The sequence below is a fragment of the Hirundo rustica genome, chromosome 15 (genome assembly GCF_015227805.2).
Source record: "Hirundo rustica isolate bHirRus1 chromosome 15, bHirRus1.pri.v3, whole genome shotgun sequence".
NCBI classification, from domain to species: domain Eukaryota; kingdom Metazoa; phylum Chordata; class Aves; order Passeriformes; family Hirundinidae; genus Hirundo; species Hirundo rustica.
The window spans coordinates 1,489,905-1,517,886 of NC_053464.1; the positions used below are offsets into that span (position 1 = coordinate 1,489,905).

The 27,982-nt window shown below is 59.5% G+C and overlaps 1 protein-coding gene across 1 annotated transcript; it reads left to right on the top strand.

Annotated features, from left to right (window-relative positions):
* The first annotated feature begins 1 nt into the window (after position 1).
* Positions 2-27,803, top strand: PPL (periplakin). Its single transcript, XM_040079609.1, has 22 exons — positions 2-122; positions 9,342-9,441; positions 10,246-10,400; positions 10,875-10,995; positions 11,582-11,707; positions 12,000-12,041; positions 12,165-12,326; positions 12,764-12,871; positions 13,354-13,449; positions 14,402-14,524; positions 15,588-15,734; positions 17,086-17,237; positions 17,739-17,836; positions 18,052-18,209; positions 19,104-19,282; positions 19,385-19,523; positions 20,790-20,983; positions 21,295-21,445; positions 21,733-21,816; positions 22,382-22,498; positions 23,095-23,187; positions 24,254-27,803. Exons 1-22 carry the CDS (start codon positions 61-63, stop codon positions 26,936-26,938), a joined length of 5,292 nt encoding a protein of 1,763 aa, XP_039935543.1. The 5' UTR covers positions 2-60; the 3' UTR covers positions 26,939-27,803.
* Positions 27,804-27,982: the final 179 nt, after the last annotated feature.

Sequence of the window (27,982 nt, forward strand, 5' to 3'; positions counted from 1 at the left end):
GGCTGCGGGCGGCGGCGGGGACGGGCAGGAGGAGCGCGGCGGGCGCCGTGCGGGGACGCGATGCACTCGCTCTTCAGGAAACGCAACAAAGGGAAATACAGCCCCTCCGTGCAGAAGAAAAGGTGAGTGACCCGGCCCCGGGCGGGCCCGCTCCTCCCGGGACGAGCAGAGCCGCCACCCCGGGGATCCCGTCCCGCAGCATCCCCCCGCTCCGCGCCAGGGCTCGGCGGAGCTGACCCCCCCCTCCCCCCCCCGAGGAGTGGGAATTCCCCAGGAATGGGAATCCCCCGAGGTGTGGACACCCTCGAATGTGAGAACCCCCGAGGTGCGGAACCTCCCAAGGAGTGGGCACCCCCGGAGGTGTGGGCACCGCCGAGATGTGGACACCTTAAGTGTGGGCACCCCCCGAGGAGCGGGCATTCCCGAGGTGAGGAAGCCTGGAATGTGACATCCTCGAGGTGTGGGCACCCTCTGAGTGCTGGTGAAGCCCCTGACGTGTGGGAACTCCAGTGTTTGGCCCCCGCCGAAGCGTCAGCTCCTCCCCGAGCTGGGGGCACATCTCCTGCGCCGGGTCTCTCCCAGTTCCCTCCCACCGCAGGAGCAGCAGCTCCAGCGAGCAGGTTCCTTCACTTCCCAGGTGTGTGCTGGGTTAGATCTTAGGGGAAAATGGTCTGGTTGTTCTCCACCTTCGCCTCCCGTTCCCTCAGGACCAAGGATTTGGTCCATCGTCGTTTCCTCGGCTCCCCTGATGGGGTGGGGACGCGATTGGGTTGTACTGGTTGGTTAAAAAAAAAAAAAAAAAAAAAAAAAAAGACAGCCCACCTGTTGAATGTGCCCTGTGAAAGGTCACTGATAAAAGGGAAAAGGTGTGAAAATCCCTCCCCAGGAAGGCTCAGCCTCTCTGGGCTGGACGGTGGATAGTCCCCTGCCTGCACCGGGATGTTTTTCCAAAGAGGTGGATGTTGGGATTAATTCAGAAGGGTGTCCTGTGTTTCTCGGAGGAGCTGCAGGGGCTCTGGAGCATGTGGAGTGCTCCAGGACTCTGAGTGATTCAAGGATTCATGACCCGAGCCCGTGGCTTGTTCATCCCCTTGCATTCCTCTCCATCGGCACCAGTCCTGGCTGCCGGACTCGGAGCAGCCGCCTTCTCCCCGAAATCCTGCTTTGGGGTTGAAACTGGGCAGCCGGAGCAGGGCTGAGGTCCCTTCGAGGACCCAGAAAGCGCCGACATTTCCCAAGCCGGGGAGCCCGCGGCTGCTCCGTGCCCACGGGAAGGCTGTGGCGCTGGGAGGGCGCCGGGAGCCTCTGCCCGCTGCTGCCCTGGCACAGGGGATTTGCTGAGCTCCCTCTCCTGGGGCTGAGCCCTGGGAAGCTCCCCGGGCAGCCCGGCTGGCGGGGCAGGGCCGCCCAGGCTCCGGCTCCCGAAGCCCGGGGCACGCTGCGCTGCCGGGCGCTGCCCCGGGGAGGGCAGGCAGGAGGAGACGGGAGGGCTCCGAGGCTCCGCACCCCGCCGTGCCCCGGCGTTCCCGTGGGTGAGGGATGGTGCCGACACCCGGGGCGTTTCTGAGCTTCGGCGGAGTCGGTGGGAGGCACGAAAGGGAGAAACCCCGCACCCGGGCCGGCGGCACAGGACTCCGAGAGCTTCGGGCTGCTGCGAGGCAGGAGGAGACAGAGCTGCGCCGTGCGGGGTGCCCACCGTGCGGCGGTGGCCCGGGGCGCTGCCAGCCCCGGGGACCCCGCGCTCGCCATCCGCCCGCTCGGGAAGGAAGGAAGGAAGGAGCTTCCCTCCGCAGCCCTGCCTGCAGCCCAGCGGCCCTGGGCAGGTGCCAAAGCACCTCCGGAGCCTGCGGGCCGGGCTGAAACCTCTGTTTTTCTGGCCGGTGGTGGCTGAGGAAGCAGCGCAGGGCTGTGCCCGGGGCCGCTCTCCCTCCCTCCCTCCCTGCGCCCCGGCTGTCCGTGCGCGCCTCGGCGAGAGCCGTGCTTATTAGCCGGAATTTGTTAATTCCTGCCTCGGAGTTTACAAACACCTGTGAATCCAGGGAACACTCCCACCGTGTGGAAACAGCCCCACCGTCAAGATGGGGAAGCCGGTGCCCGACCGGTTGAGCAACTTGCAGGAGGAGGATTGCGAAGAAGCGAGGAGCTCCTGCGCCGGCCCCCGCTCCAGGCACTGCCGGGCTCCCGGGCGGCTCCCGCCCGGCTCTGCTGCCAGCAAAACACAGCAACGCTCCTCGAATCAAGCGCCCGCCCCCGCCGGCAGCAGCGAGCGAGATTTCGACACCGCCTGAGCCCGGCCCCGTCCCGCGGGGCTGCGCCTTGGGCAGGGCTCGGTGCCGGGCGCTGCCCGTGACGGAGCCCAAAGCACCGAGGGACAGGGCAAGGACCCGGCACCGGTTTGGCAAGAGAGAGGGGCGCTGGAGCGCGTCCTGCCGGCCCCGGGAGCCAGGGCCACGAGCTCAGCTGCGGGAGGCAGGGGCTGCCCGGGGAACATGGTCCGGCAGCAGGACAGAGCCTGGGAAGGAGCCATGGGAGCCTCGGTGGCTTCCTCAGCCTCGGGACAAGGCCTGCCCAGGGTGGGAACATCCCAGTGACCAGCACTGGCACTCAAGGCAGGTGCTGCAGCCTCCCCATGAACAACCCTGTGTCCCCTGGATGTGACAGCCACCCTGTCCCAAGCCCAAAGCGCCCTCAAGCTCCCATCCAGCAGCACCAGGGTCCAAGATGTCCCTCCTTAGGAATACCTGCTGCAGCTCTGGGATCTGCCTGGGCTCCAGGTCTCCAGGCTCAGCAGCCATCCCCATCCAGCCCTGGGGGAGATGGAGGATGGGCATCCTGGAGGACGATGGTGACGTTTCTTGTGTCTCGTGGTCTCGGTTGCTTTGCTCTGCTCTCATCCCTGAGAATGGTCAGGCCCTGGGGATTCAGCCACAACCACTGTGTTGTTACATGGATGTGTGTCCCTGGAAGGGAAGGCACAAGCCTTGAGCACAGCCACGGTGTGGGGAAATCATCAGCCTCCTTCCACATCACGTTCCTCAAACACTTGCCATGCTTAGAGAACAGGAGGTTGGCTTCTTCTTTGGATAGTCCAGGCTTGGCAGGCAGAAAACAGTGAGGGTGGGCAGGCCCTGGCACAGGGTGCCCAGAGCAGCTGTGGCTGCCCCTGGATCCCTGGCAGTGCCCAAGGCCAGGATGGACAAAGCTTGGAGCAACCTGGGATGGTGAAGGGCGTCCCTGCCCATCTAATTCAAACCTTTTGATAATTTTATGATAAAAACCAGTTCAGCCTTCACAGCTGCTGCTGAAACTCTCCCTCCAGCCAGCAGGAGTTATTCACCCCTGGGGTCCTCGGGGTGAGAGCACCCACCCCGGAGCGCTCCCAGCCCTGGAGACCCTCACCAGTGTCCCAGCCCGGGTACGAGGGCTGCAGGCGCTGGGACAGCTCTGCCCGCAGGGCTGGCACCCATTTCCAGAGGCTCTTTGGAAGGGCTGGAGTCAGCAGGAGGCCCAGACAGCAGGTGAGTCAGGAGCTGCTCAGTGCTGGGGGCGGAGCGAGCCTCCCATGGCCCGCCCCGCTCCTGCTCTCATTTCCATGCAGATTGCCGTGAAATATCACCGTTCCTACCAGGGGAGAGAAATACAACTGGAACAGGCTGGGCTGAGCACAGCAACCCTGCTGTCCAGCTACACCCTGACGTGGGCAGCCTGACAGAACTCTGCTCCGAGCTCTCAGGCAGATCCTAATCTCTCCCAAACCTGAATTTCTGTAGCCAGAGCCCAGCCCTTGTGCCCTCTCCCCTGCCACAGTTTCACTCCAGTGTCATCAAAAGCAGTGTGAGAGAATTTCATGCAGTGGGAGCTGTGGCTCGGGGCGTTTTAAGGACATTTGTAGCTCTGTGCTGTGGCCTTCTGGAGGATTCGTTCAGTTTAATCCCTCCTAAAGTCTGGCCTCCAGCAGCAGGGCTGACATGGGAGAGTAATTTTTAAATGATTTTTAAAATTAATTTTTTACGAATTTTTAAATGAAATTTTTAATGAATTTAAATATTTTTTTTTAATTTAATCTGTATGAACAGACATTGAACAGGGATGGAACTGAGAGCAGCAGTGGGTGGTCGCTGCCCGCTGTGCTGATTGCCCATCCCAGGGCTGGGGTGCAGCCGGCAGGACCGGGATCCCTGCTCAGATCCAACCCTCCCACCACCCCCCTGTCCCTGGCCAAGCCATCCCACCGGGAGAAGCCTCTGGGATGGGAAAGGTTCCTGACAGGAGAGCAGCACCCCCGAGCAGGACAGAGCCCTTCCCTTTCCCCTCCCAGCAAGGATCAGGCTCAGGGGACAAATTCCCAGCAGGAGCCTTCCCAGGGAACTCGGTCAGCTGGACCGGGAGTGTCTGAACATCCTCCCTTGGGGGGATTAAAGGAAACAGCCTCCTCGTTTGGAAAAAAAGGAAACTTGAGAAATCAAAGGGATTTTCTACCACCTGCCAGCTAGCACAAGACCTTAGCACATGCTGGAGAAACTGATCTCAGGGAGGTTTGCGCCAAAAGCTGCTCTTACCAGTGAGGGTGCAACCTAATGAGAGAAAGAAAAAGGAACAGAGGGAAAAAAATGTCCAGTTTTTAGCAGCAAAGTTTTCATGTTACAATAATTGTCATCATGTTTGCTCTGTTGAGAACCTCTCTTAGTAAAAATACCCCAATGAATCACAACTAAAATACTAAGAAAAATTACCAAAACCCTAAGAAAACAGAAGAAAGAGAAAACCTGAACCCTAAAAATCCCCCCTGAGCCTTCAGAAATACCCAAACCCCTCTGAAGCCAAGGTCCTGGGGTGAGAACTGTGGTTCATGGATGAAGGGCTGTCTGCCATGGTGCAGCTGCTTCCTCCTGGTGCCCCAGCTGGGAGAAACCCCAAAACCCGCTCCTATTCCCCATGGGAATGACCTGGGGTCCTTCACCCCAGCCAGGCAACGGCACTGACAAAAACCAACTCTTCTGCTGAGCGCAGCTTTCCATGAGAGAGAGAGAGAGAGATCATTTTTTCCTTCCTGACCAGAGAATGTTAAAGTTCTCCAGAAATGGCAGAGCCAGTTTTTTCCAGGCTTTTATTATTTTTGTTTTTCATCTCTCAAACAAAGCCTTATCTATTCCAGCAGAGCAGCCCTGCAGTTCCCCCTCGCTGCAGCCTCGCAGGGCCCTGCCCTGGGCACCTTCGCTCCTGGCTCTGCTCCGTCTCCTGTGTGCTGCCCATCCCGGCTGGGCTCCGGCCAAATCCTGCCCTCCTCCCTCCCCAGCTCTGCTCCATGCCCCAGCCATCCCCCCCAGCCTGGTTTTTGGCCCTGGTTTCCCTTTGTCTTACCCTGCCAGCAGCTCTGCTCCAAAGCCTGGATGCAGCCATGGCTCTTCCAAAAGAGCCACGTCCTATCAATCCCACCCACACCCTTTTCCTGGGACAGCCAAGGCTTCCTGACTGCTTTGCCCATCCATTTGTGCTTCTCCTGCACAGAATCATGGAGTGGGTTGTGTTGTAAGGGAGCTTCAGGCTCATCTCAGCCCACCCCTGCCACCTCCCACCGTCCCAGGCTGCTCCAAGCCCCAGTGTCCAACCTGGCCTTGGACACTGCCAGGGATCCAGGGGCAGCCACAGCTGCTCTGGGCACCCTGTGCCAGGCCCTGCCCACCCTCCCAGGGAACAATTCCTGCCCAATCTCCCATCCAGCCCTGCCCTCTGGCACTGGAAGCCATTGCTCCTTTTCCTGGCAGTCCAGCATCTTCCCAGCAGATGAAGGGCACGGGGAAGCCAAACCCCTCCAGCCCCTGGCACGGAGGTTTCAGCCAGGCCTCAGCTTTCCCTGTTGGACCCAGCTGGATGCAGGGACTGTGCTCCTGCTCTGGTTTACCCACACAGACCCAGCTGTGGAGGGGACAGCTGGGTCATTAACAGGCCTGACGTTCTCACACCAGCGATGTCCACGCTGGCACCAAAGCGACCGGTGTGGAGAAATAAATACACCAACGAGGGAGATCTTACACAAGAGGTTCCCGTTCTCTCTGATTTCCCTGTTTATTCCCGCATTTCCAGCAGCAGAGGGATGAGCAGAGCACACCCCGAGCTCCCCGCTCAGGGCAGGACGGGAGCAGCTCCCCAGAGCTGCGGTTTTGAGGTGCAGCTCCCACGGGAGTTTTTGTGAGAGTTCGCCGTCCCGCAGCCTCAGCTGGTGACTCTCACATAAACCACAGAGGCGGAGAGAGCAAACAGCTCCTGTGGTGTGTCAGGAGAGCGGGGCCGTGCCCGCGTCACACCCCGGCGTGTCCTTGCTTGCTCTGAGCAGGGCTGCAGTTCTGTGCCCTGGTCACCCGGGCAGCGCAGATGGGAGCGGCAGTTCCTGCATCCCCAGGTGAACCATCCCCTCCGAGGCAGGAATTGCCGTTCTCTGCCCTGCCGTGCCCCTCCCCTGCTCCCAGTCCTGCAGTGATGGAGAAGGGATGTCACCGTCCCCAGTGCCACGGCGCCGGGGGGTGGCTCTGCCCTGGAGCCACCGAGGGCAGGGGGTGGGAGGGGTGTCCAGGGGCAGCACCCCCAGCCTGGGAAGGGGCTGGCAGGGCACAGGTGATAACAGATGAGGAGAGCCGGTGGCTCCAGCCGGAGAGAGGGGCAGAGAGAAGGGGACAGGGGCTCCGTTCTTGCCCAGACACAACATCCCCATCCCAGAGTGGCTCGGCAAAGCCGGTACCTGAGGGGGAGGGTCAGAGCCGGGGGGCTGCACTCGCTGCTTCCAGCACCTGGGATCCGTTTTGCCGATGCAAAGTGAGCACGAAGGCTGGGCCGAGGCTCCAGGCTCAGCTCTGCATGAGCCACAGCTGCGGATCTGAAAAACCTCTGGATTAGGTTTATTTCCTCCCTACAATTCTGAGGTTTCAGTCAAAACTAGAACTAGAAAAACCTCAGACTTCTGGCTTTTAGGATGGTTTTCCCACCCATGGTGCAGATCCACTGAAACCCTGAAGATCCTGGGCTTGCTGGATTCGCTGAGACCGAGGCAGGGCACAGGGAGAGGAGCCAGCAGGAGCTCCCACTCACCCCAGGCAGTGCCAGCCCGGCACCCCAGGCTCCCACCGGGACAATGAACCTCTCCCACCCTCCGAGCTCAGGTTCACGGGTGGGAGGTGAGGAGGGCTCCTCGGTGGCCACGAGCTCCGCCAGGACGCAGGAGATGCCCACAACCTGAGCAACCATCACCCGAAGACACCCAAACACGTGCAGCGCATTTCAGTCGCCCACTCCCAGCCACTGAGTCCACCTGACTTCTGCCCTGCTTTCCGTGGGATGATGAGGGTTGGAAGAAACCTCAAAGTGGATTTTGAGCAGCTGATTCTACCACTGGAGCAGGACCCAGCCACCCACATCCCCTCTCCCGGTGCACCCAGCACCCTCCAGCTGCGATTACTGAACACAGAAGGAGAATTATCCTTGGAATTACTGCAGCCACGACTCCCACCAAGCCCTTCCTTGTCTCCTCTGCCCAGGAATGCCCACTGGGTTCATTGCTGCTGGTGCAGGAGGTGCCAGGCAGGCAGCAGGCACAGTGACGGGCACAAACCTCCGAGTACCATCCTGATGATGCAGCTTCTATAAAAAGAAAAAAATCAGTGTAAACCATGCCCATAGCAGAACTTCCCAGGGAAGTGTGAACTTTCCTGGAGCTGTTGGATGCCACAAGGCTCCTGCAGCCCTGGGGCAGGTTTGAGGTAGGGAGGAACAAGCCCAGAGCTGGGGTTTGGTTTGTTCTGCAGCAGTGAAGTGACAGCACACGGGGCTGGAGCAGGGTCAGGGCAGGGAACAGAGCTGGGAAGGGGCTGGAGCACCAGGAGAGGCTGAGGGAGCTGGGAAAGGGGCTCAGCCTGGAGAAAAGGAGGCTCAGGGGGCCCCTGTGGCTCTGCACAGCTCCCCGACAGGAGGGGACAGCCGGGGGGGGTTGGGCTCTGCTCCCGCAGGACAAGGGGAAATGGCCTCAAGCTGTGCCAGGGGAGGTTTAGGTTGGATATTGGGAATGTTTCTTCATGGACAGGGTGGTCAGGCCCTGGCACAGCTGCCCTGGGCTGTGGTGGGGTCACCATCCCTGGGGGGATTTAAAAGCCGTGTGGTTGTGGCACTTGGGTACACGAGTTAGTGCTGGGAGAAGAGTTGGACTCGATGTACTGAGAAGGTTTTCCAGCCTTCACAATTCCATTATTTTACCTGAGGATGCAGGAACTCTGTGTGCCACGAGCCAGCGCTGCTGGTGCTCCCCCAGCCAGCCCCGCTCGTCCTCTCCAGCTGCTCCAGCAGCAGCTGGCACTTCCAAGTGCCATATAAAGATTAATTCTGCCACCACATAACGAGGTCATTAAGGTTGATGTGACGGTGGTTGGGACTGGACTGGTTTAAGCCCGGATGGCAAAGCAGCACAGCTGGGACACCCCGGCTGCAGGGATTTGGGGAGCACAGCCTGCTCCTGCCTCTGGTCAGGGGTGGGAGAGCTGCGGGCAGCGCCTGGCACACGCCCCTGGAGCTGGCCCTGGCATGCTGCAGCCTCTCCTCGCAGCCAAAGCGACAGCAACGAGATGAAATGTTTAAAATAACCCCAGCAAGGCAGAAGCTGCGTCACGGGATGTTCTGCCTCTGCTCCAGCCCCGCCGTCCCTGCGCTCGGATGGGAATATTTGGGCTGGCCCTGCACTCTGCCAGCCTGGCCAGCCTCACCCTCGGAGCAAACCCGTGCCCAGCACGGGAGAAAACCCTGGAAGAGACGCAACGTGTGTGACGCCATCCCTGTCCTGGGTTAAAGTGTGAATCGCTCCTCGCAGGGAAGGAAGCACTGAGCGTGGGGCAGAGCCGGGCTGCAGGCAGGGGCTGCCCACGGGCACCAGCCTCAAGGGGCATGGGGAGCCAGGGGCTCCCTGCTGCTCCAGCTCCTCTATTCCCACACTGCACGCCCTTCCCAGGGGGGCACAGGATGGGATTGTTGGGTGTCTGTGCAGGGCCAGGGGTTGATGATCCTCGTGAGTCCCTTCCAGCGGAGGATGTTCTGTGATCCTCACCCTGCCCCTGCGGTCAGCTCTTCCCATTCTTGCTCCGAAGCCGGGGGAGGCTCAGGCATCGCTCCCATTTCCACCCGTCCCCCACCCCCTCGCGGCCCACTGGCTGAGTATTTTGGAAAGTGTTGGAAGGCAGCAGTGAGTCACACACAGCTGCGGTGCCTGGCAGGCTCCACTGGCCCCCGGCCACCCCCGGGGTCACGGCACCCCGCGGGCACCCTGGGGGCTCGGTGGGGTGACGAGCCCCCCGTTCCCTCCCCAGCATCTCCAGCAAAGAGCTGACCGAGCTCATCGAGCGCCTGCAGAAAAATGCTGACCAGGTGGAGAAAAACATCGTGGAGACCGACTCCCGAATGCAAAATGTAAGCAAGGCACGGTCTGCTGTGTCCCTGTGTCCCCCGTGTCCACTGTGTCCCTGTGTCCCCTGTGTCCCTGTGTCCCCGTGTCCCCCGTGTCCCCTGTGTCCCCTGTGTCCCCTGTGTCCCCTGTGTCCCCCGTGTCCCCGTGTCCCCTGTGCCTCCTGCCCCTGCCCTCTGCAGTTCCTGGGCTCTCCTATAGCACGTGTCCCGCCTCGATACCTGGGTTGTGATGATCTCCAAGGGTCATTTAAGGGTTATTGGTGTCCCCCTGCTCATGGGAAGAGGGTGGGAGGGTGTTCCAGACAACAGGGCCCCGAAATTCCCCCCTACCCAGGGGGTCAGTGCTGTGCAGAGTGGGGATGTGAATCCCAGCAGGGAGCTGGGGTGGAGGAGGAGGGGCCTGAACCATCCTCCCGGTCCCAAAGGATGCATCCCAGGGGCCTGAACCATCCTCCCGGTCCCAAAGGATGCATCCCAGGGGCATGAACCATCCTCCCGGTCCCAAAGGATGCACCCCAGGGTGATGCAGCTCCCCAGCCCTTCCCCAGCGGGTGAGACTGGATGAGACTTGGAGCAGCCTCATCAAGTGCAAGGTGTCCCTGCCCACGCAAGGCAGTTGGACCTGGGTGGTCTTTAAGGTCCCTTCCACCCCAAACCATCCCATGATCCCGTGATGGGAGAGAGTAGAATGCGTGGCAGGCGGATGGGGGACAGCAGAGCTCCTGCCCCTCTCCAGTGGCAGGGAGAGCGGGGTGGGATGGCCTCGGGCACCCGGAGGTGACCCTTTCTGCTGTCCCCACTGTGCAGGACCTGCACAAGATCAAGGCGTGCCAGCTGGCGCAGTACAAGGAGCTGACGGCGCAGAAGCTCTCCGAGTCCGACAAGCTGCTCTACGTGCTGGACGGGGATGCGGCCGTGGCCCGGCACATGAAGCACCCGCAGGGGGACATGATCACAGAGGAGTGAGTGCCACGGGGGCACTGTCCCCAGGGCCCTTGGGCGAGGGGAGGCCTCTCCAGGAGCTCTGCTCAGCTGCTGCCTGCAGCGGGGGGTCACCGCGGGCTCCTCTGCATCCCAGCTCCCGTGAGGGTGCGTGCCCCACCCCGTCCTGGGTCCGTGGAGTGTGAGACCACGGCAGGGCGGCACCTGCCCGCTGTGCCCCACGCTGTGCCCCACGCTGTGCCCCACGCTGTGCCCCACGCTGTGCCCCAGGTGCAGCCTGCCCTGAGCTCACAGGCACGGGAGCAGCCCCTGGCAGAGGGCAGAGCGCAGGAACCCGGCACAGCACAGCTGCTGCCAGCCCGCCTGGGCTATCCCCCAGGCACAGCCCGTCCATCCAGGGGCCTGGGAGGGGATCAGCTGCCCCCACCAGGGCTAATGCCAGCCCGTGCCCACATCCTGCATCCCACCCTCACCCTTCCCTTCCCTTCCCGCAGCATCCGGCAGCTGAAGGAACGTGTGGCAAACCTGCGTGTGAAACACGACCAGATCTACAACTTCCCCCTGCAGCACATCGAGCCCCAGGTCAACTGGTCCACAGTGATCAAGGAGAAACAGGTACCAAGGGGGCCACCAGTGTCACTGCCTGGCCACTAGCACCGGCTGGGCAGGGACTCCTGCAGCTCCCCGTGGGGAAACTGGCTCTTGGAAAACTTCTGGGCAGCTCCACACTGGGAGCAGCAAACAGCTGGGTGGCACGGGAGGGGCAGAGGTGGTGGGACAAGGCCGGCTGCTGCGGCCCCGGGAGTCAGCGCTTGAGGTGGCACCAGGAGTCAGCGCTTGAGGTGGCACCAGGAGTCAGCGCTTGAGGTGGCACCAGGAGTCAGCGCTTGAGGTGGCACCAGTCCTGGCCTCAGCGTCCCCAGTCACCGCCTGCTTTAGGCTCTACTCCACAGCCCTTATTTCTTATTTTATCCCGCTCCCTACACTCTCCCAGCCAGAGGAGGGGTTAACCCCCGGAACTGGTTTTCCCACGGCTGCCCTCCAGCGCAGCTGATTTCACCCACACGCACCTGGGGCCTGCATTCACTGCCACCGGAGCCCATCCAGCCCCACTCCACGGCCACCTCCAAGAGGAGTTTGCCAGGTCTTGGCTGCCCCACTCCATTCCCCCGTTGCTAAGCCCAGCTCCTGCGCACCACAGGACGCGCTGAGCAGCAAAGGCTTCGGGACTGACCTGCCGCTGGTCAACAGCCAAGTAGAAGAGCACAACATCTTCCACAACGAGGTCATGGCCATCGGGCCACACATCGTCAAGGAAGGAAGCAAGGTCAGCTCTCCTGCCCCTGTCCCTGCTGCCCTGCCCCGAGCCATGGATGAGGGGAGGGTGTCCCGCGTCCAGGGTGCTCCGGCCTGGAGCAGGTTTGGGTGGGTGCCCGGATCCCCTCCCAACCCGAGAGCCCAGCATCACACACCGACTCCGGCTTTACAGTGAGGCAAATCCCATAACCCACATCCCCTTCCAGCCCAAACCCAAACGCACACCCCTCTGCCCCTCGAGCCCCTGTCAGACCACTGCTCTCCAGACACCGCTCCTAACCCTTGCCTTGCTCCTCCTCCAGGAAAACATGAGCGAGTTCCAAGCCAAATACCAGAAGCTGCTGGTAAGAGCCTCTGGGGTCCTGGGGGAAGAACCCTCCTGGAGGATCCTTGTTGGGGTGGCCGGGCACCCCTGGGGGACCCCAGGGAGGAGCTTAGGGCTGAGCTGTCCCCGTGCCCCTCGGCAGGCCGGCTCGCAGCAGCGGCAGCAGGACCTGAACTCGCTGCAGGATTACATGCAGCGCTGCACCAACAAGCTCTACTGGCTGGATCAGCAGGCCAAGGACAGGACCCATTACGACTGGAGCGACCACAACCTGGACTACCCCAGCCGGCGCCGCCAGTACGAGGTCTGTGCAGCAGCCTGGCCCTGCTCCGGCTGGTGCTGGGCAAAAGGGCGCTGCCCAGGGGGCCAGGGGAGCTGGATGGGGGCAGGAAATGTTCCTGCCCCGTGCCTCAGTCTCCCCCAGCCCATCGTGAAGGGCTTTGAGGTGTCCAGCTGGTAATACGGGGATAGCGAGGTTAGTCCTTACCTCTGCCAAAGATAACGTGATGGAGAAATGTCCCCGTGATAGGGACAGCTCCCTCTCCCCCTGACCCTTCCTGTCCTTTATCTCAGCTCTGGCTTGGCAACAGTCACGTCTTTAGCAACATCTGCAAGGGGAGGAAAAGTGAAAGCTGCAGTGGGAGAGCAGCACGCTTTGTCCCACGGAGCTGCTCAGCCCCAGGCTGCAGCCAGGGTCCCTCCCTTTGTGCGGGGATCAATATCTCACCTCTCTCCGTGCAGAACTTCATCCACAGGAAGCTGGAGGAGAAGGAGGAGGCCATCAACAAGCTGCACGCTGATGGGGACCAGCTGCTGGCCCAGAACCACCCCGGGAAGAACGCCATCGAGGTGAGCACCAGGGATGGGTCCCAGCTCCCCACCCACCCCGGAGCATGAGCCCAGCCCTTCTCCAGAGCGGGAGCCGCTGCCAGCACCACTCGTGACTTTAGTTCCTGAGATGCCAAGGGGGAGAAAGCCTCCTTCACTTGCAGAGGTGTAAACACCACAGGAGGAGAAAAGATAAACCTAAGGAGCTCTTCCCACCTTCCTCATTCCTGTGGCAATTCCCCTGTGCCCACCTAGAGAGGATAAATTATGGTGGAACCCTTCCATGTTTGGCGGGAGGATGGACACAAGGATGTGCCTCCTGCACACAACCTGTGTTCCCATGGGATCATCCCAGCCTTGGGCATTCCCACCCTGGGCTCCCCCTGAGAGCACCTGGGTGGCTCCAGAGGCAGCCGAGGAGCTGCTCACTGGGGATGGCAGCTGGGACTGGTGGTGGGCACTGCAGGTCCCGCTGACGCCCCCCTCCCACCGCTGTGTTCCAGGCTCACATCGAGGCCGTGCACGCCGACTGGAAGGAGTACCTGAACCTGCTGATCTGCGAGGAGAGCCACCTGAAGTTCATGGAGGACTTCCACAAGGTACCACATCCCTGGGGGCAGTGACTCGCTGGAGCCTGGAGAGCAGGTGCTGGGTTGCAGGGAACCCTAGAATACAAAATTCCTGCTCTTCTGGAAATTGGGTAGAAGAGATGGATCCTAAACCCAGGATTTTTAAGGCTAGGAGAGCACCTTGAGCTGATAGGAGGCAAGTCACAATTGCTCAGGCACCAAAGGTCAGTGGTTGCTTGTCCAAAGCGTGACTTGCAGAAAGCTTCTGGTCCAGCACCGAGTTTCATGAGCCACAGTCAGTGTCAGCTTCCTTCCCTCCTTCCTGGGGACAGCAGAGATCGCTCACCCCAGACACGCTCCATGGGAAGCAGAGCAGGTCCATGTAGGAAATCCCAGGTGCCGCAAGCGGAGCTTCCCCCGGGGAGCCCGACACAAGGGCTGAGTGTCCCTGCTGAGCTGGGCAGACAGATGTCTGCTGGATAAATGGAATCTGACAGCCAGGGAGGCTCTGCGGGGAGCAGGTCGGGCGGGATTCCTCTCCCACAGCCTGGGTGTGTTCACCACCCCTTGGGTGTCCTGCCAAAGCTCAGCTGGGGTGCCCGGCCCAGGCAGTGCCTGTCGTGGGGATCTGCCAGAACAGCTGCCCCAGGGGATGGTTTGTGTGTGGAAGGGCTCGGCTCTCCCTTCTCCTGGCGCTGGCAGTGGTGGCACCACACACCGTGGTGATGCTGTCCCAGCGAAACAAAAGTGAGGGCAGGGAAAGGTGGGACTTAACAACTCTGCATAGGATAACCTGCTCCTGGTTGTTGCTTCCTTCGAGCTGATGTTCTGAGCAAGGGAAATAGTGATCCCTTGCCCTTCTCCACACATTCTGGGTGTCCAGATGCCCAGAGTAGCTCCTGGTGGCTGTGTGAAGTCCGTGGAGGGTCTGGTCCATGTTTCAGCAGGATCCTCTCTCACAAAAGACTTTCCCTTTCTGCAGTTTCAGAAGGACACTAAGGATGCTCAGGAGCTTTTGAAGAAGGTGGATACAGACCTGGACCAAAAATTCAGCCCGGAGTTCAAGGACAGATACCAGCTGGAGTCTCTCCTCCGGGAGCTGGATGTGAGTGTGTGCAGGCAGGACTGCAGGGGAGGTGGCAGCAGGAGCCACTGTCCCCACGGCACTGGCACAGGGATGTCCCTGCCCCTGTGGGCACCTGGCCCAGCTTTCTCCATGGGCAGCAGCCGGGCGCTGCCGCTGCCTCCCTGTGCCTCCCGCAGCTCTTCCTTCCCCCCTGGCTAGAGATCGCCTCTCCCCTAGCAACGGCATTGCTCACTCGGCTGGTTTTTATTTGTTCTCTCATTGAGTTAACGCTCCTTAAGGGTGGGAGCATAATTAGACGTGCTGCCAGAGGAGGTTGTGGAACTCGCTGTGCTGCAGCGAGCCGGGCTGGAGATCACCCGCTTGGGAAGGGCTGTGCAGAGCCTGAGCCCGAGCCTAAGCCTAAATCCAAGCCCAAGCTCGAGCGTGCTGCAGCAGGCCCAGCTGATGTAGGTATCCCGGGACAGCTGATAGCTCTTCCCAAGGGTTGTCCCCTCTCCTCCTGCGTGCTCCATCCCACTCAACACTTCTACCCCACCTTCAGGGGTAGAAATAGAGCAACTGCTGGAGAGCCTTGTGACAGCCTGGAATCAGAGCTGGGAGTGGGGCTGTCCACCAGCAGGGCTGGAATCAGAGCTGGGAGTGGGGCTGTCCACCAGCAGGGTTGGAATCAGAGCTGGGAGTGGGGCTGTCCACCAGCAGGGCTGGAATCAGAGCTGGGAGTGGGGCTGTCCACCAGCAGGGCTGGAATCAGAGCTGGGAGTGGGGCTGTCCACCAGCAGGGCTGGAATCAGAGCTGGGAGTGGGGCTGTCCACCAGCACACAGCCATGCAGGAGTGGGCCGTGCCCCAGGGAACCCTGTCACTGCCCGCGGGCGCGGCAGCCCCTGGGCACAGTCCCAGTCCTCAACCTGGCTGCAGAAGGAGGCAGGAGAGTGCAGGAGCACCGGGAGCAGGAACACAGGGCTGCAGGAGGTGCCTTCAGCACTCCGGCTGCGCGGGAACGAGCTCCTCCGCGGCTGCGAGAGCCCAGGAGTTCCTTCTTCCCCTGTTTCCTTACTGCTTCTGCTGTCGCCCCGTGCCAGGACCAGGAGAAGGCCTTGGACAAGTACGAGGCCGTGGTGAAGTCCCTGCAGGAGCGCAGCCAGCAGGTGCTGCCGCTGCGATACCGCCGCCAGCCGCCGCCGCAGCCCATCCCGGTGGAGGCTCTGTGCGAGTACGAGGGCGAGCAGGTACGGCACCCCCGGGTCAGAGCGGGGCACGGCACCCCCGGGTCAGAGTGGGGCACGGCACCCCGGGTCATAGAGGGGCACGGCACCCCGGGTTAGAGCGGGGCACGGCACCCCGGGTCAGAGCGGGGCACGGCACCCCCGGGTCAGAGCGGGCACGGCACCCCCGGGTCAGAGCGGGGCACGGCACCACGGGTCAGAGCGGGTACGGAACCCCGGGTCATAGAGGGGTACGGCACCCCCGGGTCAGAGCGGGGCACGGCACCCCGGGTCAGAGGGGGCACGGCACCCCGGGTCAGAGTGGGGCACGGCACCCCCGGGTCAGAGCGGGGCACGGCACCCCGGGTCAGAGTGGGGCACGGCACCCCCGGGTCAGAGCGGGGCACGGCACCCCCGGGTCATAGAGGGGCACGGCAGCCCCGGGTCAGAGCGGGGCACGGCACCCCGGGTTAGAGCGGGGCACGGCACCCCGGGTCAGAGTGGGGCACGGCACCCCGGGTCAGAGCGGGGCACGGCACCCCCGGACTGGAGCGGGGCACGGCACCCCGGGTCAGAGTGGGACACGGCATCCCCGGGTCAGAGAGGGGCACAGCACCCCGGGTTAGAGCGGGCACAGCACCCCGGGTTAGAGCGGGCACGGCACCTCGGGTCAGAGTGGGGCACGGCCGCTGCGGGACCGTCCCCAGGCACGTCACTGCGGGTAGGAGCGGGTTTTTCCAAGCAGTGCTGGCGGCTCCGGCAGGGGAAACCGGGCAAAAGTCGCCCTCGCCCCGGTGGGAGGAGCAGGTTGTGCAGCGGGGGAGCAGGAGGGGTCTGGGGGAAGCGCAGCCGCTCGCACCTTCGGGACGTTGCGAGAGCGCAGCTCTGTCACATTCCCACGCTCCCTGAGCTGATGGCCCGGCGTGCTCCTGACCCGAGGAACGCCCCACCACCACCGGCCCTTCCCGGGGCACATCCCCTCACCCCCACCGCCACCGGCGGGTCAGTCTGAGGGACGAACGGCTGGCCAAGGGATGCGACAGCAGAGCCGGCAGCCGCCTCGGGAGTGGCAGGGGTGGGACAGCGGCCAGCAGCTCCTGCTAACTCAGCTGCCGGCTTCTCCGGAAAGGAAAGCCGGAGCACAGCCCTGGAAACGCCTCCTCCTCTCTGCCCGAGTGGGAATTCTCTTGCCGCGGCTGTCGCAAGAGGCAGTGATGGCTCGGGGCCTGCGGGCGGAGGGCAGGGAGGAGCAGGCACGGGAGTTTCTGGCGGAGGCCGGGCTCTCGGAGATGCCGGCAGCAGGGCTTGGGGCTGCCTCCCGGAGCAGCGGGCGGTGATTCCGGCCGTGCCGCTGTGACCGGTTCCCGTCCCCCAGGGCCAGATCAGCCGCGGAGCCCACTACACCCTGCGGAGGAACAGCGGAGACGTTTGGGAAGTGGCCGACGGCGCCGGAGACACCATCAGCGCCCCCGGGGTGTGCTTCATGATCCCCCCGCCCGACCCAGAAGCGATCGCCCTGGCAGAGCAGTAGGTGTCCCCAGCCCCGGGCAGCACCGTCCCGCTGCCCTCCGGCCTTCGCCCTCCCCAGGCCCTGCACCCCCGTCTGGCACCCCGGGGCTCCTGCCCTCGTTCCCACAGCGGAGCCCTGCCTCCCCGGAGCCTCGGGCCTCCTCCCGAAGGGATTCCTGCCCTTTCCTCCTTGCCCACAAGATCCCTCCCGGCAAAGGGGGGCGGCTCAGAGCCATCCGGGTCCCCCCTGCTCCGGGGGCGTTATGGCAGGGAGCTGCCCAGCCCTCCCTCGGCAGGCGCGTCCTGCCCGGCTGCCTCTCCCCTGTTCTAGTGAAGACGCCGCTCTCCCCCAACACGGGGTGAAGGTGCTTTTCCCCCACCTGCTTCATGGCTGCTACGAGAAGGCAGCACCCACAAGCCCTCCAGAGCCGGAGCTCGTTCCCGGAGCAGCGCCGGGATGGTGACGGGGTGATGGAGAGGCTGAGGGTCTGAGTGACCTCCTGCTGTCCCGTTTTGCAGAATTGCCAAGAACTACGTGGCCGTGAAGGAGAAGACCAACAACTGCAAGAACGTCCTCCAGCAGCGCTATGAGGGGCTGAAGGCAGACAGCATCGGAGGTGTGGGGCACAAAAAGCCTGGAGCATCTTCTGGGGATGTTCCCATGTCCTAAGAGACAGCAGTGATGGAGGGTGGGGGCCAGAGCAGCCGGGCTGTGGTCACAGCAGGCCAGGCTTGGGGGGTGCAGCAGGATGAGGGTTCGGAACTCGCCAGTGGGACTGAGCCCACACCCAGCTCCCAACCAGCTGTCATCTGGTCTCCTCTTGGTTTCCAGATGCTGCATCAGTTCGGGGGCGCCAGCTCCTGGCAGGGCTGGAGAAAGTGAACAGTGACCTGGACAAGCAGGAGAAAGCAATAACTGCAAACCTCCGCCCGCCGCTGGAGCAGAGCCGGGCAGTGCAGGACAGCACCGAGCGCTCCAAGGACCTCAAGGTGGGGACTGTGGAGCTGAGGGATGGTGCCTCACAGGGACTGTGCTCCCAAAGGGTCTCCAGAGCAGTTCTCAAGCACCAGGGGTGCTTAAAGTGCTTCCTGAGCCCTGGAAATGGGGCGTGGAGTGATGCTTGCAGCTTCCCCCAGCAGAGATGGGGAGCAGCGCTATGAGCAGCCTCAGAAGCCCCAAATCTCTGCCCTGCTACTGGCTCAGCACAATTGAATGGGGAAGAGGTGATGGCTGCAGGTGGTGGCTGTGAGGATGAGAGGGGAGCCCTCAGGGTTTGATCCTGCCCATCATCTGAGCACAGTTAGCTTTGCCACTACTATCACCAGCTCAGAGAGGAACAGGAAAACCCTCGTGGTCCAAGGCAGTTTCTCCTTGTGGACCTGCTCCTCCAGGCCCCAGTGCCAGCAGCATCCACCTCCTTTCCTCTTTTTCAGACCCCTAATTAAGCCAGGCTCCATGCCACAAACCTCCCTTGGTTTAGGAGGAAGTTCAGCTCCTGGTTACATCACTTGCCCAGGGCTGTGTCAAAATCCAGGTGCCACCACAAGAGAAAGCAAATTGCCCCAACTGCCTGCAGCGCTTTGATGTCCAGGCAAGAATTCACCCGTCAGAGCCCAGCGGCCCAGATGAACCCAGCACATCCCTGCCAGAGCTGGACCTGCTGGGAACCACTCCCCAGCTGGAGTTTCCTTGCTAAGGAAAGACAGGTCAAAAGAAAGTCAGCCAAAAATATCCTTCTGTGCCCTGCAGGGCTGAAAGGCAGCTTCCACCAAACACAAATCCTCAGCCCTGACTTCCTTCCTCGCCCTGGACAGTCAGCTGCGGCTCCTCTGAAGCCACCAGGTCCTGGCTCAGGTGCTCTAAGGGCTTTGTTCCTCCTGCAGAACATCACCAACGAGGTCCGTCGGATCGAGCCGGAGAAAACGAGGAAGATCCAGGAGTGCGAGGCCTTCATCGAATCCGTGCCCAACACGGGCAGCGCCACCCTGGTGAGGAACAAGGTGGAGAACACCAACAAGAAGTACGAGCGTGTGGTGCAGCTGCTCAGCGCTGCCCAGGAGAAGTAAGTCGTGGCTTAAATCCCAGCTTGAGCCCGGCCTAATGGAGGATCCTGCAGGAGGAGGGTGCAGGTGGGCTTAAACCCCTTCCTCTCGTGTCCCTGTAGAGTTGAGGTGGCCACAAACCTGGAGAGGAGCCTCCAGCAAGGCCGAGATCTGCTGTCAACCTATGAGAACAAGCTGGTGATAGATGACACGGTACCGGAGGACTTGAGGGTGGTAGACAGGAAGAAGGAAGAGCTGCTGGTGAGTTTCCTGCCCTGTTCACATGCTGCCCACGCAAAACCACTCTCCAAAAGCTGTGGTGATTCCTGCTCAGGCAGTCCCTGCACAGGCTTGGTTGTGTTGGTGACAGGATGGCCTCCCCCAGATGGGGGTGGGAACTCACCTTGACTGAACGATCCCCGCCTACTTCAGACACAAACACCTCCCACCCTCAAATCAAATCAAATCAAATCAAATCAAATGCCACTTGAAGTCCTGTGATTTGACAAAAGGACTAATGCAGACTGATTCCCTCTTTACTCTGCTCTTGTGAGACCCTCCCACAGGGTCTTGTGTCCAGGTCTGGAGTCCTCAGCACTAGGAAGACATGGACCTGTTGGAGCAGGTCCAGCTCTGAGAGCTGGAGCCCCTCTGCTCTGAAGCCAGGCTTGGAGAGCTGGGGCTGTTCACCTGGAGAGGAGAGAGCTCCAGGGAGAGCTCAGAATAGTTTTAAACTAAAAGAGAAAATATTTAAATTAGATGTCAGGAAGAAATTCTGCTCTGTGAGGGTGGGCAGGCCCTGGCACAGGGTGCCCAGAGCAGCTGTGGCTGCCCCTGGATCCCTGGCAGTGTCCAAGGCCAGGTTGGATGGGGCTTGGAGCAGCCTGGGATAGTGGAGGTTGTCTCTGCCTATGACAGGGGGTGGAATGAGATGAGCTTTAAGCTTTTCCAAACTAAAACCTTCTGTGATTCTTAGAGAAGTGAAGGATAAAGTGCTCTGGGAAAAGCAACACAGTGGCCTGACACTGGAAAGATGGGCCTGGCAAGGCTTTGAGAGCAGTTATTGCTTGGAAAAACTATCTAAATTGGCAATTCTTCTGCCACAGAAAGACCAAGAAGTGGCTAGGCCAGAATTTTCTGTGCTCCTTCAGCTTTTCCCTGAAACCTCAGGTTCAGACTAACATGGAAGTGCTTTCACCCCGCCTTCCACAGCTGCTGCACCGGCAAGAGCAGGATTGAAGCCTTGCCTGAGGAGCAGCCGGTATTTTGCACGTTGCACGGTTACCTTCAAAGGTCAGCGGGTTGAGGAGGGAGTAAGAGGCAGCTTTTCTCCCTGTCAGGTTTGCCAGCTGGTTCTGCTTGCCATGTAAACCTTGAACTTGGTTTTATCCACAGCTGGTGGCACTGCTGCAGCTCAGCCCTGCAGCTCCAGGGGTGCTGCTGGGGTTGATGTGGGTGACAACAGTGACAAGAGCCTGGCTTGTGTGAAAGCCCAGGGAATCCCGCTCTCTTGATTTCTTCCCACAGGCCATGGGCACCGAGCTCCAGTCTAAGAAGTTCCTGCTCAGTGAAGCCGAGCAGAACCTGCAGAGGACCAAGACGTGCTCCAACACCCTGGCCAGCAAGTTCCAGGAGCACTGCCCCGACATCGAGCGCCAGGAGGCAGAGCTCTACAAGCTCAACCAGCGCTTCAACAACCTCAGCAAGCAGATCGACCACAGGTGAGGCTCCGGCGCAGGACTGCCGCGGTATCTGCTGGGGAGCTGGAACCACGCTGGAATTGGAGGAGGCACGACCCCGTCCTGGGAAGGAGGGGCTGCAGAAGGGCTTCCAGGGAGGTCTGAGGAGGAGGAGGGCTGGGCAGAGCCGGGAAAACAATGATTAAGTTCTCTTGCAACAGGAGTGCCAAGAGAACAACTCTGGCTCAAGTCCGTGTCTTTGGGGAGCAGGGGAAGAGCGGGTTGGGTTAGGAGGTGTCTGCAGCAGGCACAGGAGATGTGCCAGGACTGGAGTTGAGCTGATTTCCCCCCAGAACGCAGACCCTGCAGAAAGCAAAAAGTGCCTACTCCAACTACCGCGCCAACTACGACAAGGTGAACCAGTTCCTGTGCAACATCCCCAACTACGAGCCCCAGGAGACGGACAACATCCAGCAAGTGGAGATGAAGCTGAAGAGCCAAGCGGTAATTCCCAGAGACCCCCGGGCTCCACAGGGAGAGGAGAGGCAACAGAACTAAAAGAAACAGAACTTAGATGGCTCTTGAACATCAAAGAGAAAACCAGAAATATTTATTAGATTTATTCTTGTGCTCCAAAGTCCCGCTGTCCTCCTGTGCTTTGTTTACCCAAAGTAGGGCTGCTCAAGGAGGTTGGAATTCTCAGGGTTGTGATCTTAATGGTAACCCCCCCAAAAAAGCTGAAGGATGCATTTGGATGTTGTGTTCCTTCTGACCTGTATCTCTGCACCCAGGCACTGCTCAGTGACATTGCAAGCAAGGAACAGGAGGTGCAGAAGGTCTCTGTCACAGCTCAGCAGTACCAGCAGGCAGTGAAGGTAAGGGCTGAAATTCTGCCTGTGAGAGAACAGAGAAACAGAGAATATGGGTTAGAAGGGACCCTAAAGCCCATCTCATTCCACCCCCTGCCATGGGCAGGGACACCTTCTACCGTCCCAGGCTGCTCCAAGCCCCAGTGTCCAACCTGGCCTTGGGCACTGCCAGGGATCCAGGGGCAGCCACAGCTGCTCTGGGCACCCTGTGCCAGGCCCTGCCCACTCTCCCAGGGAACAATTCCTGCCCAATCTCCCATCCAGCCCTGCCCTCTGGCACTGGAAGCCATTCCCTGTGTCCTGTCCCTCCATCCTTTGTCCCCAGTCCCTCTGCAGCTCTCCTGGAGCCCCTTTAGGCCCTGGCAGGGGCTCTGAGCTCTCCCTGGAGCCTTCTCCTCTCCAGGTGAGCACCCCCAGCTCTCCCAGCCTGGCTCCAGAGCACAGGGAGGGGTTTTGTGGCCTTCCCTCCCAAAAGTGCCAAGGGATGAAGCTGTTAAAGCCAGGGCAGCTTAGGAGGAGCCTGTGCATGAAGGGAACCCCGTGATTTCACATTTCTCCTGGGAATGCACAGGATTACGAGTTGGAAGCTGAGAAGCTGCGGTCCATCCTGGACCTGGAGAACGGCCGGAATGGCTACACCAGCAAGAAGCCCAGGCTGCAGTCCCCAGCTGCCAAAGTGAAGGAGGAGGTGAGCAAGGGGCAGGCATTGGAGAGCTACAGCAGAGGGCAGCTCACGGGACCCCTGGGGGTCTGCAAACACCTACCTTTACTGTGGGGACCACAGGGAAGGGCAGGGAATCGGGACAAAGGGATTCGTCATCCTTCTTTTGAACTGAGCTGGCCAGAATGAGGGAGGGGAAATGCTGGATTTTTTGGATTTTCACTTTTGGAAGGGAAAAAGGAGGAGAAAAGCCCCAAAACCTGGAAGTTTTCCCCTTCTCTAGACTTTCAGAGAGACTGCACCACCAAAGATAGAAAAACTTACAGTGAGATGAGGTCACAGGCTACTTGTTTATGCAGGATCTGTTTGCTACCTGCCTCAAATTCACCCAGCCTATAGAGGGAGGCAGAAGTGTCCACCTGGTTCTGGCTGCACCTGTTTTTGCTTGAGTAGAAAAATCACATTATGACCATGAGTGTGTCTGTGCACGAGAATCCCTCTCCCAGCTCTAGAACTCGGCAGTTCACTGCTGTAGATTTTTAGAGGAGCACCCAGAGCCACCTCTTTAGGGCCTGTTATTTCTGGCCTTCTCGAGCTCTTCCCAACACATTTTTGCTCTGCAGGAAGCTGTTCTGGCAGCCAAATACACGGAAGTGAACGCTGTGAACAAGCAGAGGCTGCAGAACCTGGAGTTTGCCCAGAGCCTCCTGCGGCAGGTGAGTGCTCACAGGAGTAAGGGGATGCTGAAGGGACACACGTGTTGCACCCAAGGACACGTGTGAACAGCACATGTGGGGCTCTGCCAATACAGCTCAAACTGGGAACAAGCCTAGCTGGTGTCGTGTCCCCCATAATCATTAATCAGCAGACACTTAAATTGGACAGACTACCCCCCAGTCACATTTCCCACCCATCCTAGGAAGATCCAAATAATTTTTAGCTCTCTTTGTGCCATTCTGTGGCAGAATTAGCGTCCCTCGTGGCTCAAAGCTTTGTTCTGACAGCAGCAGGCATTGCAGAAAGGATTTCTCAGGCTGGGAACCCGCAGAGAAGTCCGTTTGCAAATGCTCCCTGCTCAGTTTGCCATAGCTCAGCTCCCTCCTGTTGCTTTGTTGGAGGCACTGATACCCTGGCCTGGGTCAGGAATAGTTGGGCAGCAGGACCAGGGCAGTGATTGTCCCTCTGTGCTGGCACTGCTGAGGCACCTTGAGTTCTGTGTCCAGCCCTGGGCCACTCATGACAAGAAGAACATTGAGGGGCTGGAGCGTGTCCAGGGAAGGGAACAGAGCTGGGAAGGGGCTGGAGCACCAGGAGAGGCCGAGGGAGCTGGGAAAGGGGCTCAGCCTGGAGAAAAGGAGGCTCAGGGGGCCCTTGTGGCTCTGCACAGCTCCCTGACAGGAGGGGACAGCCGGGGGGGGTCGGGCTCTGCTCCCAGGGAACAGGGACAGGACAAGGGGAAACGGCCTCAAGCTGTGCCAGGGGAGGGTCAGGTTAAACATCAGGAGAAATTTCTTCACTGGAAGGGTGGTCAGACCTTGGCAGGGGCTGCCCGGGGAGGTGGTGGATGTGTTCTACCATTCCTGGAGGTGTCCAAGGAACGACTGGACATGGCACTCTCTGCTCTGGGCTGGGTGACAAGGTGGGGATCAGTCACACGTTGGACTCGATGACCCTGGAAGTTTTTTCCAAATGATTCTGTGATTCTGTGATGATAAGCACCAAAAGTGGGATTAACTGGATTTTTTTTGACTAATTTTTTTTTGATCCTTTTGCCAACAACAGCAGCCAGAGATTCAGGTGACACAAGACTTTGCCCAGACCAAAAAGTCTGTAAGGCCTGTGGAAGAGGTCTGGAAGTTGAAGAAAGAGCTTGAGGATGAGACTCAGCGCCGGCAGCAGCTCGAGGCTGAGATTGAAGCCATTCAGAACAACATTGTCCACCTGCAAAACCAGAAGCCCCAAGAAACGGTGGTGAAGAAAGAACTGGTGAAGAAGGTGCCTGACCCCCAGCTGGAGGAGAGCTTCCACCGACTGCAGCAAAACCTGGCAGAGGAGCAGCGCAAGAACCAGGTGCTCCAGGATGAGCTGGAGGCTCTTAAAATCCGGCTGCGTGTCCTGGAGCACGAGAAGAGGGAAGGAGGGCAGGAGTACATAGTGAAAGAGGTGCTGAGGATTGAACAAGATAAGGCTCAGGCTGCCGAAATCCTGAAGCTCAAAGAGGAACTGGAAGAGCTCAGGAGGCAGGAAGGGACCAGGGAGAGTGAAGTCATCCTCTTACGCCAACAAATTGCTGTGCTGTCCAGCGAGAAGAACAAAGAGCAGGAGAAAGTCACGGAGAAGGAGGTGCTGAAGCTGCAGAACGATCCCCAGCTGGAGATGGAATTCCGGATGTTGCAGGAGACCAAGGAGAGGGAGAGCGCCCTTCGGCAGAAGCACGAGGAAGAGCTCAGCTTCCTCCAGGAGAAGCTCAAGCGTCTGGAGAAGGAACGGGCCATCGCCGAGGGCAAAATCACCGTCAAGGAGGTGCTGAAGGTGGAGAAGGATTTGGCCATTGAGAGGGAGGTGAACGAGCTCCGGCGCCAGTACGAAGATGAGAAGTCCAAGGGCCGTTCCAACGAGCGGGAAAAGGCTGAGCTGCTCAGGAAGATCCAGCTGCTGGAGGAAGAGAACTCCAAAGTGGTTGTTCAGGAGAAAGTGCGTGAGATTGTGCGCCCAGACCCCAAGGCTGAGAACGAAGTTGCGAACCTTCGCTTGGAGCTGGTAGAGCAGGAGAGGAGGTACCGCGGTGGGGACGAACAGCTCAAGAGCTGCCAGAACGAGCTGGCTGCTCTGAAGAACAGAGGGCCCCTGGTAGAAGTCAAAGAAGTCATTAAGGAGGTCATTAAGTACAAGAATGATCCAGAAACCGAAAAGGAGCTACAGCGACTCCGGGAGGAAATCATAGAGAGGACCGGAGCTATCGAAAGAGCTGACCTGGAGATCTACCAGCTGAAACAAGAGATACAAGCTTTGAAAGAAACCAAACCTCAAGTGCAAATGAAGGAAGTTGTTCAAGAAATCCTCCAGTTTCGGGAAGACCCCAAGACTAGAGAGGAGGTAGAGTCGCTGCGAGTGCAGCTGGCAGACGAACAGATGAAGCACATCGACCTGGAGAGGGAACGGCTTCTCCAAGAAGAAAAAGTAAGACAGAAGGAGGAAGAACTTTCCCAGGTGAAGGAGAAAGTGGTCCAGCAAGAAGTAGTGAAGTACGAGCAGGATCCTGCCTTGAAAGCTGAGGTGAACTCCTTCTCCCAGAGTATCGAGAGCGAGCTGAAGCAGATCGACGGCCTCCGTGAGGAGCTGCGCAAGCTGCAGAGGAGACGCTCCGAGCTGGAGCGGCAGCTCGAGGAGCTGGAGAAGGAGAGGCAGGCACGCAGGGAGGCCGAGCTGGAGGTCCAGAGGCTCAGGATCCGGCTGAACGAGCTGGAAGAACAGGAAAGAGAAACGACAGAACGAGTGACTGTGAAACAGAAAGTGATCCTTCAGCAAGATCCCCAGCAGGAGAAGGAGCACTCGCTCCTCAAGCTGGAGTTAGAAGAAGAGAAGCACCGCAGACAAGTCCTGCAAACCGAACTAGAAGCCCTGAGAAAGAAGCTCCTTTCTTTGGAGAAGATGGAGGTCAAGGAGAAAGTGGTCTTTTCAGAGAGTGTCCAAGTGGACAAAGGAGACACAGAGTACGAGATTCAAAAGCTGAAGAGTAACCTGGAGGAAGAAAGTAGGCGCAAGAGGGAGCTGGATGCAGACATCAACCGCCTGGAAACCAGGCTGTCCGAGGTGGAATTCAACAACTCCAAGTCATCAAAGGAGCTAGACTTGTTGAGGGAGGAAAACCACAAGCTCCACCTCGAGAAGCAGAACCTGCTGATGGAAACAAGGAGACTGCAGTCAGAGATTGAACTCACCGCAACAGAAGCTCAGGATTTGAGAAACATGACCCACATGGACAGTGGAATAAACCTGGACTCCAGATTCCAAGCTTTGGAAAGAGAGTTAGAGGATCTGAAGCAGTTATCCAGAGAAAAAGATGCAGAGATTGAGCAACTCCAGAATCGCCTGAAGACGGTGGCTATCAAGAGGGAGCAAAGAGAGAACCACCTGAGGCGCTCCATCGTGGTCATTGACCCCGACACAGGAAAAGAGATGTCTCCAGAGGAAGCTCACGTGTTTGGCCTCATTGAGTGGAGCCTGTTTGTCAAGCTGAAGAGCCAGGAATGTGACTGGGAGGAGATCTCAATAAAGGGTCCCAACGGGGAATCGTCTGTGATCCTGGACAGGAAGTCTGGCAGGGAGTTCTCCATCGAGGACGCGCTGAAGAGCGGGAGGCTCACCGCAGCCCAGTACGACAGTTACCTCAACAAGGAGATGTCTATCCAGGAGCTGGCAGTCCTGGTGTCCGGAAGCAATTACACAGCGCTCGCTCCACTTTAGAAACTTCACTTCAAGAGCAGCCAGTCAGAGCTGCAGCACCTTGCAGACATCCAGATCACTGCAAAGCCTCACCCTCCTTCGCGTCCTCCAAACTGCTACAGCCTCTGCCCCGGCCATGCTCTGCAGCCACACCGCTTGCTGTCACGATGCAGAAAACACCACCAGTAGTGGAAAACATCTGCCAAACCTTCTCCCCCTCTTCCTCCCTGCCTACCAGAAAACAAGAGAAAGCCTTAGGACAGTGAAGTGCCTCAAGTCCAAAGAGTCAGTAGAACCTGCAGTTCCCTCAGCTCCTGCTCACATAGTCACGTGCGAAGCCGTGTCAGGAGAGAGACTGAAGGTCCGGGTGACTCCGAGGTGACCAGCAGGAGCTGGTTACATCAGCTGCATGTTGATAAGCCAGGCAGTCCCACCGTGGACAACTGACTCAATGATGGGCTCGTCCTCCGAGAAAACCAGCTCTGTGGAAGCCAGGGTTTCAGTCCAGAATCACCACGTCAAGACCCACCACCACCATTTGTTCACCTCTGTGCCCGTGCTGCTGGGGAAGAGTGAAGTTGTACTTGGATGGCACCAGCCATTGATCCAGGAGGAGCATTCACACAGCCCAGAGGTCAAGGAAAAGGACACGGAGAGATGGCAGAACCACCAGACACAAGGGGTTGTGCACAGCATGCAAGGGAACCCAATGCAGAGCGCCTCCCACAGACAGCTCCTTCCCTCGTGGTTAAAAGCTGTTATTGCTGGTGTTTCCTGGATGGAGTTACATGCAGCTACATGTTTCATTTACTTGTGTAAGGGAATGGGGAATAGAGGGGAATTCTATTTATAGTACAAAATAAAAATGCAGTGGTTCCAATCAGAAGGTGTTTGGTCTTTATTAATTATGGCAGCCTCCTGATCTTCGACTATAGAAGAAGTTGCTATTTAGGAGTCAGAATTAAAACACTAAGGTTATTCATTTTAGCTTCTGGCTCTTTTCCAAGGGGGAAATTGCTGGAGCAGCTTTGGAGCTGGGACTAATTAGCAGCATTAGATGGGAGT